Raw genomic sequence first — 12681 nt, 5'->3', positions numbered from 1 at the left:
CATGCCGGGATTACAATCATATACCATTGCACTTGGCATACAAGTTCTTTCTTTACAAAGAGAAATCAAATAATAAATTCAGACTGATATAATTAGACAAACATTTGTAATAAATAGCAATGATGATTAATGAATAATAAAATGATTATTGGTGGATATCCTACTTAAATGGTCCCAAATTTTAAATACACCATTTGGGAGGTTGAGGCAGCAGGAGTTTAAGATTAAGGGCAGCCTGGTCCATTTAAGTGAAATGCTGATCAATGGTACAATGCTTGCCTACCAACACACACAAGGCCCTGGGTTCAATTCCCAACACTGACAAAAAAAAAAAAAAGAGCATTAGTGAAGGATTTTAATGACAAAGGGGGAAAGACAAGACCCATTTTAATCAAGTGAGACAACTTGACCTTAGATGGAACAAACCAGTAGGAAACACACATCTCCTACATAATTTTCCTCTGTGGTATATTTCATTATTATTAATTATAAGTGTGTGTGTTTGTGGGGGGGTATGTGCACATCTGTGTGTGTTCAGGTGGAAGAGGAGGTTGGAGGAGTTACTGTAAATTGTGAGCCATCCATTGTAGGTGCTGGGAAATGAACTGAAGTCAGTCCCTGCTGTTAACCACTGAGCCTATCTCCAGTCCCAGTCTTGGGGGTCTTAATGTCATCATCAGTTTGGTGGTTCTTTTGGAACCTTTGTTTTTCATGAATGAACAGTCATGGTGTCTACAACTTTCTTTCCAGTAGTATAGGAAAAAGAAAACAGGGGTCGGCATATGCTTGCCTAGTATGTACAGAGTTCTGGGTTCAATTCCCGGCAGCACAAAAACTGGTTGGTGGTCCATGTTTGCAATCCCAGTACTTGGGAGGTAGAGTCAGGAGGATCAGGAGGATGAGAAGTTCAAGATTATCCTCAACTGTACAGCAAGGTTTGGAAGTCTGGGCTTGGTGAGATCCTGTCTCAAAAACAAAAAGTTATCTGAGTATTTAGGATACAAAGTATTCTTGCTTTAATAATGATCGTCATAACTCATGCTTAAAAACCTAAATCTTGAACCAGGTGGTGGCACACACCTTTAATCTCAGCCCTCAGGAGGCAGAGCCAGTTGGATCTCTGTGAGCTTGAGGCCAGCCTAGTCTACACAGCAAGTTCCAGGATAGCCTGGGCTACACAGAGAAACCCTGTCTCAAAAAACCAAAAACAACAACAACAACAAAAACACTGACTCTTAACTTTTTGCTGTTGGGGAAGTCATCTGGCTTTGTATTATTATGAAAACCAACTTTCTCAAAATGGTTCTGCGGGCAATACACACCCAGCAGAGGGAAGGCTGTAATGTGCCGGAGTCTATGGATGGAAAGAAAAGACCCAACAAGAAGAAGGAAAGTGGCTTTACTACTGTGCTTACTTAGCTAGACTGTGAGGGCCAGTGTATCTTCTCTTTCTCTAATTCTTAAGAAAATGTTCACTGAAATGTACAGATACATGCAGACTAGAAAGGACCTTACTGCACAGCCTGACTGATTTCCCCAAAGTAAATGTATCCACAGAACCACCACCTAGTTCAAGAGGCAGAACATTTCAGAGCCGAGTCTCTCCAGGACTAAGCCTGGGCTCAGTCTGAGGACCACCCTGTGCGGACCACCCCATGCATGCTTTTTTCTTTCTCTGTATACATATTTATTTCATCTTTTTAAAAAAAAATTCAAATATCTTTACTGTGTGCCAAGTGTTCTGAAATGCTTGTTGCTCGGTATCTTTTGAGCTCAGGGCACACCTGCTACAATAAACCCTGGGGACATGTTAAACTTATTTTTCCAGCTAGAAACAGAGTATAGTCGGGCCCAGGAACCACTCACCCTGTAGGCTGAAGATAAGTGTCCCAATGTTACAAAAAAACTTTGGGTGACTGTCCAGGCAGCAAAATGTCTCTGTCAATTCTAGAGATTTGGAAGTTGCTTATGATGCACTTCCTATTTACTTAGGTGATATTATATCCTTCTGGAGTCTTTGATGGAGTTAAAAAATAGGTAGTTATGTTATAGTTTTCCTTAGTTATAATAAAAAATAAAGTAGATATAAATATTATAACTAATTCTTGCTTGATACCTGTTTTGTTATATTAATTTTATTGTGTTCTAGTTAAAACTTTCCTTTTTATTTAAACAGAAAAAGGGAAATGGTGAGGGAAGTTCTTCTGTCTATGTGTTGCTTTTATTGGCTAATGAATAAAGCTATTTTGGCCAGTGGCTTAGCAGAATAGGGCAAGGTGGGAATTCCAAGCAGACAGAGGAGAAGAGAGTAGGCGGAGTCAAGGAGAAGCCTTGGAGCCGCTGCAGGAGACAGACACTGGATGAAACCTTACAGGTAGGCCACAGCCATGTGGTGACACAGAATAATAAAAATGGGCTAACTTAAGATATAAGAGTTAGCTATAAATATGCATAAACAGTATTGCAATTAATATAGTTTCTGTGTGGTTATTTTGTATCTGGGTTTCTGGAAACGAACAAGCAGACTCTGTCAACAAGGAAGGTCGGGAAGAACAAAGAATTCAGGTAACACTCATTAGCTTGATGACAATGGCAGAGCCAGGACCCAAGTCCAGGTCTGTGGGTTCTTTGGAAACCATCAGTTCCTCTGACGACGTCCCTGCTCCTCTTTTGTCTGTTTTCTGTGACGGTGTCTTTTCACCCGGGGCTTGTACATGCAGAGGTCAACCAGAGGAGGAGGATGTGATAATTAATAACCCTCCTCTCACAGGAAGTCCATGAATCACAGTAAATTCAGCCCACAGTGGCTTACTGAGTCCCACCAGAAGCCAGATGACATTGGCCTGTTTCTTCATTTAACCCCTACAGTAACCCAGTTCTTTTTGTTTTTCTGAGTCAGGGTCTCATGTGATCGAGGCCTGTCTCAAACTCCTTAAGTAGCCAAAAATGACTTGGAAATTCTAATTCTCCTGCCTCCAGCTCCTGAATGCTGAAGTTTCAGGCATGTGCCACCACACCCAGCTCTGTTTCTTTCAGAAAGTGACACAGAGGTCCAAAGGGGCAAAGGGACTGACCTACTAGCCCGTAGGTGTCAGGGTTAGGTCTCCTCTGTCACAGTCTGTACAGAGAGGGCACCCACAGGGTTTCCTGTGCTTGTGGGCTGCCCAGGGGTGATCAGAGACACCATACCAGAGAGCAGCTCTCCTCCAGGCAGTTGCGTGGGTGCCCACTCTGTGAGGTCAGCACATCACAGGCTCTCGCTGTTCCTGGCCACACGCTGGCATGCAGAGGTCTCTGGTGTAGTCTTCCATAATGGTCACCTGATCCCAGAGCTGGTGGGCACACAGCCTGAAATGGTTATGCTCTGACAACCAACTGGCCTGACAGACAGGCAGGCAGGCAGGCAGGCAGGTGATAAGAGGAGACAGGGGAAGGCGCTGGGGGAGGGCTGGGATGAAGGAATCCCCCCCTCTCTCAGAAGCACTGATTGCCCCGCTGGGGCTTCTGAGTGACAGTGACATTCTCCAGGGATTAAGCATGTGGTGTGGAAGCCGGGTCTCCCCAGGGGGTGCAGAGCCCTATGGAACTTAAATCACGCAATTAGCCACCAGCTGATATTTCCCCCACATGCATGTCACGCCTCCATCGCTTCCCATCCTCCTCCTACCCATGAGAAATTCCTTAGTGACTGGCTTTTTAACACAAATCCATGCTGGACCCTGCCTTGATTTTCTTCTAACCAGCAAACGAGAGAAGGTCTTTCCTGGCTCATCCACACCTACCTCAGAGCCCTGTTCGCCCAGGAAGCCAGATCCAGGCAAGCCTGAGCTCTGCTGAATTCTCAGAACGTGCCACGGGAATTCTGGACTCAGCCTGCACTGGGGTTTGTTGCCAAGTCCTGAGCAAGTGGCAGAAGAAAGCACTGTACCCCCGCTGCTAGAGACAATGGTGCTTTTGCAGGAGGCAAAGATGCTGATGTCACTGGTAAAGGATAACGGCTTTACTGTCAGGGACATGGGTTGTGCTCTAGGCCCTGTGCTCTAGGACCTGGAGTTCTGGACTCCCAACCTTGGCCACAATAGAGTACCTGCTACGGGGTTTATCAGAAGACAAAGGGCCTGGTTGGTAAATTCCCAGCCAATGAGATGGAGCTGAAGCTCTCTCCCGCAGCCAATGAGAGATGTCCTCTGAGTTGTTAGGCAGAAAAGAGCCTAACATGGGTCATGTCCTCACCGGTCCTCAGCTAAAGTTCCCTGCCTGTCTCCTTCACATTCAAATGTGCATCCAGTCCCATGAGTAACCACATTATTTTTAAACAGCATCTTCCGCCAGTCTCTCCTGGTCGTTGTTGTTTCAAAGAGGGGCTTCTCTGTGAAGCCGGGGTGGAGCTCTCCATTACTCATGACAGGGAGAAGAGCTTGGCCAACAAGCAATGCTGCCTCAGGGGGCCTCGGCCAAAGAATCGATGAGGTGGCACAGACAGCTGGGAGGGTCAGGACCTGAGGGCAGAGAGAAGCACGCTGGGTCCCGGACTCCCATTTTACCAGGACTCCCTACGCAGAATAAAAGGGAGAAGACCTCATTTATTTCCACCAACCATTTGTCCCTGCTCGTTTGGTTGTTTCTAGCTATTGCCACTCGGAACAACACCAGTCAGTTCCCCTCAAAGTATGGCTTTGACAGTGGCTACACAGACACCCAGAGAATTTGTTTCCTGTGCTGAAATGTAAAACTATGTATTTTCAGTTAGCATACAAAGTATCGGATTTCACTATGGTGTTTCCGTACTTGTCTGTCTTTGCGCCTTGCCCACGTTCCTCACTGTCCCTCCTTGGGCCTCCTCCTATCCCTCCTCTCCAACCTTGTGGCAATGTTATTAGACAATTCCAGGTCACACGCAGAGAGAGTGCTGCAGCTTGCATTGCTCCTTGCAGCAGAGGACTGAGTCTCCCAGCCTTGCTGGCTCTGGGAGCACAAAACTTGCCCATCTGCTGGTTTGGTGTACATATCGTAGGGGCGGCACATCTGAAATGGTCCTTTCTGCGGAGGACTGACTGCATCAGCCTGCAAGGTAGGTGACTTTCCCTGTGAGTCCAGGACAGAGAGTGGCTGAGATGCAGAGTGAGCACTGAGCCTCAGCCCTGGAGCTCAGCATCCCAGAGACCTTGCACACTGTCTCCAACCTTCTCTGTAGGGTAGTGGCATTAAATGAACAGGCGTGAGAAAAGAGAGTCTGAAATCCAGTAATAACAATTATTCAGGCTAACAAGACAAGGCAGAGTGCCAGTGTCACAGAGATTTTGAGAATGGTTGAGCCTGGAATAAAAGAGACTGGGCTTATTTCCCCCTCCTTCCTGCCACCTCCCCAAGGTTGCTTCATTTCTTTAAATGTTCCCAATACAATTTGGATACCACCTACTAATTTGCAGCTTTTGGAAGGTCTGTGCGGCAGGTTGAATCGCAGTGCAGTGGTGCTGCGTCTAGGCAGCGGAGGGTGCAGCAGCATGAGACGGTGAGCGCTCAGCTCACCTCCGTCATCCAGGCGGTGTGGAGAAGGCTGGGGGATGAGATTTGAAGAAGACCGACTTGGCAGTGGTCTTGCTTCTGCCCCTCCGAAGCTGCCTGACCTTGAGCAAGGTTCTTATAGCTGTCTGAGAGACTCAGTTTCCTTGGTTGTAAAACACAGGCAATGCCAGTTAGCTCCCGGGGTTGCTGTGGGAAGGCAGCAAGGAGAGCACGTCACAGCTATCTCCTGTTAAATGTCCACGCACAACAAAAGTGCCACTGCCTGATCTCGGTGGGGGTGGGCCGAGGAGGGACAGCAGGCTGCCTCTGCAGAGGGGAGCAAAGGGCTGCCGCCAGCCCTCCCTTGCAGTCACACCCCCCACTGTGAAGAGGGTGACTCAGCCTTTCTCAGTTACTCACCGGGAAGCACACTCTTAGGGGGTGGTGTGTGTGTGTGTGGGGGGGTATCATTAGGATTCTAGATAATTAACTTTTGTTGTTGTTGTTGTTACTTCTGGACAAAAAGTGAGGAAAAGCAAACTCATCCTCCGACTGTCTAGTGTGTTTGAAGTTTGACTCGGAAGATAGAAATGCTTGTTCCTTATCATCCCAGGCATCTCTCTCCGGGGATCTGGCTCAGTTAACTTATGGTTCCTTCCTCAGCAGCTGTCCCCTAGCTTCTGCTCTGCATCATAAATGGCAAATATTAGGCTATAATCATGAAAATAGGATTTCTGGGGGAAAATGCCTGTAGATCATGTTCCCCCCCCCAACTCACAGAAAAGAAGCAAGAAAATTCCAGTGAGTGTTCAATGTCCCTTTGCTCTGTTGCCAGGGTCTGCACTTATTCAACCCCTCCCCCATCTCTCTCCACTTGTTCCCCTAGGGAGGAGTCCATAAAATTCCACATTATTAAATCCTTAATAACAACACTAGCACTCGCTCACTTTCCTGAGTTTTTAAAAATACCTCGCTCAAGTCAGCTAAGATTGGACTGTAGAGCCAACCACACATGTAAAATGCTGCGACTCTAACTCCTCCCACGTGCCACAAACAGCATCGCTTCCTCTCCCCCTAACTTGGAACCAGAGTCTCCTAACTCCTAGTTTACTTAGCTTTTGCTAGCTAACCCTCAGAGAGGACGCCTTTCCATCCACAAGCAGGCCTGTCTCCATGACTGCAACCCCCTTCCAGAGCTTTTAGAGGATTCTCCGGCAGGCATTGCAGTGAAAATGTTTGGGAAGACTTCATTCATTCTCATTTCAGGAAGAGCTGCAATGCTAGTTTTAGTTAATCTCCCTCCAGGGTCAAGGGAATGTGTGTGTGTTGTGTGGAGCCGGGAGGGTTAAGATGGAGTGTTTGGAAGCCCAGTCAAGGGTTCAGAGAAAGAAACAACCACAGAAAACTGGACAAGACTTGCTGGGCTCATGTCCTCAGACAACGTGCTCTTGGCTTGTCAGAGGGACCAGCAAGTTACTTGAGAGGTCCCCCCTCCCTTAGCTGTGTGAATTGTGAATGATATGATGTTTAAGAATACAAATACTAGACGCCAGGCAGTGGTGGTGAACAAGAGGCAGGTGGATCTCTGTGAGTTCGAGACCAGCCTGGTCTAGCCAGGCTGAGTTTCAGGACAACCAGGGCTGTTGCACAAAGAAACTCTGTCTCGAAAAAGAAGAATAAAAGACAAATACTAATTGTAATTGAGAACATAAGTTTATATGAGAGAAAGACACACACACACACAGAGAGAGAGAGAGAGAGAGAGAGAGAGAGAGAGAGAGAGAGAGAGAGAGAGAGGAGTGCTCCCTGCAGAAGTAGGCAGTTTTCTGGTAGGTAGGAAATTGACGGAGAGCCAGGAGGGAGGGGGAAAAAAAAAACCCGTCTTTCAGAGAATTCAAGTAATTGTCAGGTTTGCGAGAAGCCATCTTTACAGTTTCCCGGTGTGTGCAGTGGGTAGACAGGACTTAAGGTCGTGGGGACAGCTCGATGCTCTCTGGCTTGTGAAGCACGGGAGAGGAGCTTGGCTGCCCTTATCCATGTCTGGAACACCAGGGAACCGCACAGCCCAGAAGGAGCTCCGGGGCATCCACACCCCCGGCCTTTGCTCAGGTACTAGGTCTGCTGGACCAGGTGTTTCCTCCACGCATGTTAATCTGCGCCTGCAGCTGCCCTGTCTTCAAAGCCTCACTCTGTGGGTGTGCACAGCTGCGACCCTGGTGCACACAGGTGTCTGGCGCAGGCGGGCTCGGGGCAGTGAGCAGAGTTGGTGAACTTTGTCCTTCTCATCCTTTAAATTTCGACGGAGCCAATAAATACGAATGAAACGTCTGTCTGGTTTTGTTTTTGTTCTCATGGGGCGGGGGTGGTTCAGTTAGTGAAAAGGAAAAAGAAATGAACCCACCACAACCTCGCCGGCTGCCTCTGGGACCCCCGAAGCGACAGCTTGGAACTTCTGGGTCTGATAATCTGAGCCCCGATATTGCTGTCCCATCCTTCCACCCAGGGAAGAATGTGACGGGGTCGGGTCCCTCCAAGTGGCACCGGCGGTGCTCCAGCCGCAGATGGATGTCAAGCCTGGGGTGCGCTTCGCGCTGGCGATGATCGCGGGGCTCAGCTGGTGCCGGTCAGGCTGTGAGCTCCGGAAGAAGCGACAGGGCGAGCGGAGGGTGACTAGCGGGCAGGCGTGCCACCCTCTCACGCGGGTGTCGCTCTGCGGAGCGCCTGGCTGGCCACCCCGGAGGGCTCGCGGTGACTGGCCGGCTGAGCTGCGTCCCAGCTCACTGAGCTTCGGGTGGCCAAGCGGAGCTGTTTCGATCACCCTGAGCGCTGCAGTTCCTGGGCTCCCCTCGGCTCCCGTGGGCCCGGAGACGCCCCCTGTCCCTGTCCTCCACCCCCCTCGGTAGCCGCACCAGCGGGAGCGCGGGTGGAGGAGGAGGCGGCGCCGCGGGGACTGTCTCCTCCCCGTCCCTCGCGTCTCCTCCCCGCAGCACCGAGAAGGACAAGGGGACTGGGCACAAGGACCCCGGCCAGGGAGCGCCTGTGCTCCGGTACCGCCCCTCCCGTGCGCTCTCTCGCTGCGAGCCCCGGCCGGTGTCGCGGCGCGTGGTACTGGCAGCAAGCAGCCATGAGCCAGGACGCGGATCCCAGCGGTCCGGAGCAACCCGACAGAGATGCCTGCGTTGTGCCTAGTGTTCAGGGGCCCCCCGCGCCCCAGGGCCAGAGAGGGATGCAGCCCCTGCCGCCACCGCCACCGCCGCAGCCTCAAGCCAGCCTGCCCCAGATCATCCAAAAGTAAGAGGAAGAAGGGAGCGGGGCCTGAGTACGCCTGGGACACACCCCAGGGGTCCCCTTTTGTGGCTTCATTTTTCATTTCCTGCTAAACTTTGCCCGCCCCTCTGAGTTTGAAGTGTTGTTGGTCCTCTGGACAGGGTCGGTGTCATTTTGGCTTGCTGGTGAAATTGAATAGAAGACAGTAAGTTATTCAGGGGAAAATAATTCTTGTTTTTCTGTATGCTCTCTTCTTCTCTTTGGAATGTTACCGGGTCTTTTTAACTAAATAAGCTCAAAGTTGGGGAAAATGGCCCAGAGACTATTTTTCATCCTTCTGGTCCTTAGAGACCACTGGAATGTCGAGCGTGAGAGTGCGCTCCTAGCGAGAGTGTGCGAGATGTCGCCACTGAGGACAAAACCACCTTTAGTGGAGACAGCTAGAGACTTTGGGGCAAAAGGGAGAGGAGGCCTGTAAACGGAGCGCTTGGCTTTACCTAAGGGCATGGCCCTTGCAAAGAGTTCTCAACCGCAGAAGGGTTCCCACTTGTTACTGGGAGAACCTTGTCATTTAGGTTGAGAATTTTCCTCGTCTACCCATAGGCTGGGTGGTCAGGGGGTTCCAGAAAGCCCCGTAGTCTGTCTGGCGGGTGTGAAAGTAAGACGCTGGCGTTCTGTTTCATCCACTCCTTAAGTTTTGTTCTTGACAGTTTGAGGCCTAGAATGTTGGATTATTTGAAGGCTCTTTATTTTGTTTAAGGTTTGGTCAGCCTGTGACAAAGTCCTGAAAAACGGTTTAAGAAAGAGTGCTTCCACAAAATGAGACCGCACTAAACGCATGTAAATTCAGGAAAACCTCCATGGGGAGCCGAAGTTTTTTTAGACTGGAAATAAAAATGGAGGCAAATATGAATGAGTAAAAACCGAGTTACATAAGAGAAAGAGCAAAAATCCAAGTTTGCCGTTGATAACGGTGGAGTCACGTTTCAGGACAAAATGGTTCCCTATCTGTCGGCTGCTCAGGTCCTAAAGTACTGTTTTGCTTAGAAATCTTTGGACCTTCAACTTGGATATTTCACATGACTTTCAGCTGCCTGCAATCTGTAACTTTTCTCAAAGTGAAAATATTTCCTAATGTTGTTCTTCTCCCTTGTTTTGCAAAGCGTTTCACCAAATCCTAACAAGGACTGGCAGTTTCTGTGACTCTTGAACTGAAGATTTTCTTTATTTCAAGTTTCTCATCGGTCCTTGACATAAATATAAATCAACAGCGAAAACTGTTTTAAATCTAAAGTTAACTTCCTAAAACCTCCAAGTTGAGCGGTTATGAATTTGAAACAACTTTTTCCGTGAGCCAGTGACTTGTATACTGACATCAGCCTGCATTTCCCCTCCTCAGTTTGAAGTAGATAAAAACTCAGAACTTTTTATTCCTGGAGGTGGGGAGGAGAAACAACTTCATAGATGGCTGTTTGAAGTATTACCAGGTAGAGAAAATAAAGTCAACTGTAGAAATGGATAATTTAACATACACTGTAGTTCCTTCATGTAGTCGATAATGTATATCATACATTTATTCCCCCATTTGGAAAATGCTATCTCTGGAATATGTTGTTTTTGAAAGACGAGGGAACCTTTCAAAGATGGCCCCTTCTGCTTGTAGGCCAGCATGGAGCCCTGCAGGAGTACCCATGCCCTGGTGACAGATCTGTGTTCAGGGACAAGGTCCAAGGCGGGCGGATGTGCCCGTGGGATTTGATGTTCATGCTCTTAGATTTCAGAGCTTTTCTTTATAGGGATGACTTGGGGTTTGCGTGTCCCTCTGTGCCCACAGAAATTCCGCTGGAACCGTGCGCCACACTCCGTGAGCTTTGCAGGCCTATCTGCAGTGCGCTGAAACCTGAGCGGGCTATTTTGAAACTACGTTGGCATAATTTAATCTGAGCAACCATTTTTATGCTGTTCTGGGGCGCTGTCTGCACCAACCATCTTTGAGAAGAGGTAGCGGATTGCCTGCCTTTGGACCAAGATGAGTTGTCTGCCCTCGGACTTGGAGACATTTGTGAACTAAGTGAATCTTTTTAGCTTTTGTAGTTAGTTTAGTGAAGTCATTAAGTCTTCCCTAAGTTCCGCTCTCTTCCAAGATGAGGGAGACAACAATCCAGAGGCTGCGTGGCGTTTAGGGATGACGGGAATCTTTTCACCTTTAAGGTCTGCGTTGGTTGATTAGCAATGGTTTTCATTTTGAACGAGGCCAATCACGTTGGTAAAACCGCGGAGAAGATGAAAACAGGTTGTGTTCTTACACTTTACGTTGGGTCTTAGAGCTCCACTTAGCTAAAGCAACACTTGAGATCTGATGATGAATGACGGGCTCTATGGTTGTTTGCTTTACTGGAGTCTCTGGCCACTTTGGGGAGGTTGCGTCCCAGTGCATCTGTGGAGGCCTTCTGTGGTAACTAGGTGTTCGCGGTTCTCTCACTGTGTGTTCTTAACTTTAGTTGGGTAACAACCATGCCCTTGTTGTTCCTGTCTGTCCCTGACATGAGAAGCGTTACAATCTATCAGTCAGTTTACAGTCACACATAACTAGGGTCTGGGGACATTCTTGTTTAAATGTCAATCCTGCATGCTGGTCGATGTGGAACTGCCCATGTATTACAGACAGCACTATGTAAGCCCATGGGAAAACAAAAATATAAAAATACCTTAAGAAAAACTTTGGGATGACTTTAGGAAATCAAAATAATTTGAAAACAAAACAAAACAAAAAAAGACATGGATTTATTTTTCATGTCAGCAGAAGAAAACGGTGGTTTTGGTGAATGTTTTTTATCGGGATTTATATTCTCAAATGTTGATGCTTGTTGCTAGCTTACTTCCAAAATGTTTTAATAGCGTGCTTTAAAATTGAAGATAATCTTTGATTTATAAGACATTGTAAACATTGATGGACAACAGACATTTAAATTTTAGATTACAAATCTTTAAACTTCTATCAGAGCAAGGACAGAGTTGCAACTGTGTAACACGTGGATGGATGCCAGTGGACAGATGGGATTGCGAGAGCTACGTCTAAGTGTAAGGAAACACCAACCACACACATTTATCAAGTAAATCACAAAGGCGGTTTTCCTAAATTATTTGTTGCAAGATTTTCTTATTAACGCGAGGCATCAGACTTTGTATCTGACCATGGAAGAGCTACTTTCTATTTTCCAGGTCACTTTCACAAGGAAATAAAAACCAACTGGCTTAGCATTTGATAGCTAGCATCACCAGCTTGGGAGTGTTGCTTTATGAATACGGGTCCAGCCTTGAATTCCCCTTTAGTGTCTGCCTAGCGCTAGTCTGCTCTTCTCTGTGTTCCAAGGCTAAGAACTCAGAATAGAAAACGTTACAAGTAGCCTCTGCAATAGCAGATAATAGACAGCCTCCATTTCAAGGGAGCTCCATGTAACATTTAGCGATACATGATATGTAACCTTATGTGATATCCATCTACTTTGATGGACATGCTGATAATTCTGTCTACAATCAGGGGAGATATTAAGAATTTTTTTTGAAAGTGTTATTAACCTCGGACGTATTTGGTCCTTTTCTGGAGAGAGGGTGAAATTGCTAACACCTGTGGCAGTTTCTAGCATCCATGTGAGCTCATTTTCTAGAGGAAATCGCAATACACTTGTAGAAGGAATTTTGGAAATTTTAAACACCGTCTTAGACTACATGGAAGATAAATATTTGGCAGGAAAAACATCTGTGAGGATTAAGTCAGCCCAGGCGGGGGCGAGAGAGCAAAGGCTGAGATAGCGCCTTGGAGTCCCTGTTTCTCCAGACAGCCTCTTCAAGGGATTGTTTTTAAATGAAACTTTACTGGAAAGCCCCCCTTCCCCCATAAGTGCTTCT

At 47.5% G+C, this 12681-nt stretch overlaps 1 protein-coding gene across 2 annotated transcripts in view; it reads left to right on the top strand.

The window, feature by feature from the left end:
- The first annotated feature begins 8548 nt into the window (after positions 1–8548).
- Positions 8549–12681, top strand: part of Rbm20 (RNA binding motif protein 20) — a 170985-nt gene continuing 166852 nt past the window's right edge. For both annotated transcript variants that reach the window (XM_050147461.1, XM_050147453.1), the window contains exon 1: positions 8549–8796. In XM_050147461.1, coding sequence (XP_050003418.1) covers positions 8630–8796 — 167 coding nt within the window. In that variant the 5' untranslated portion in view covers positions 8549–8629. The remainder of the gene's footprint in view (positions 8797–12681) is intronic.

Source organism: Alexandromys fortis, unplaced genomic scaffold (genome assembly GCF_014885135.2).
Source record: "Alexandromys fortis isolate MF-2015 unplaced genomic scaffold, M_Fortis_MF-2015_v1.1 scaffold_16, whole genome shotgun sequence".
In the NCBI taxonomy this organism is placed as follows: Eukaryota; Metazoa; Chordata; class Mammalia; order Rodentia; family Cricetidae; genus Alexandromys; species Alexandromys fortis.
Note: the sequence above shows the minus strand (reverse complement) of the source record. Positions and strands in the feature narration are given on the sequence as shown.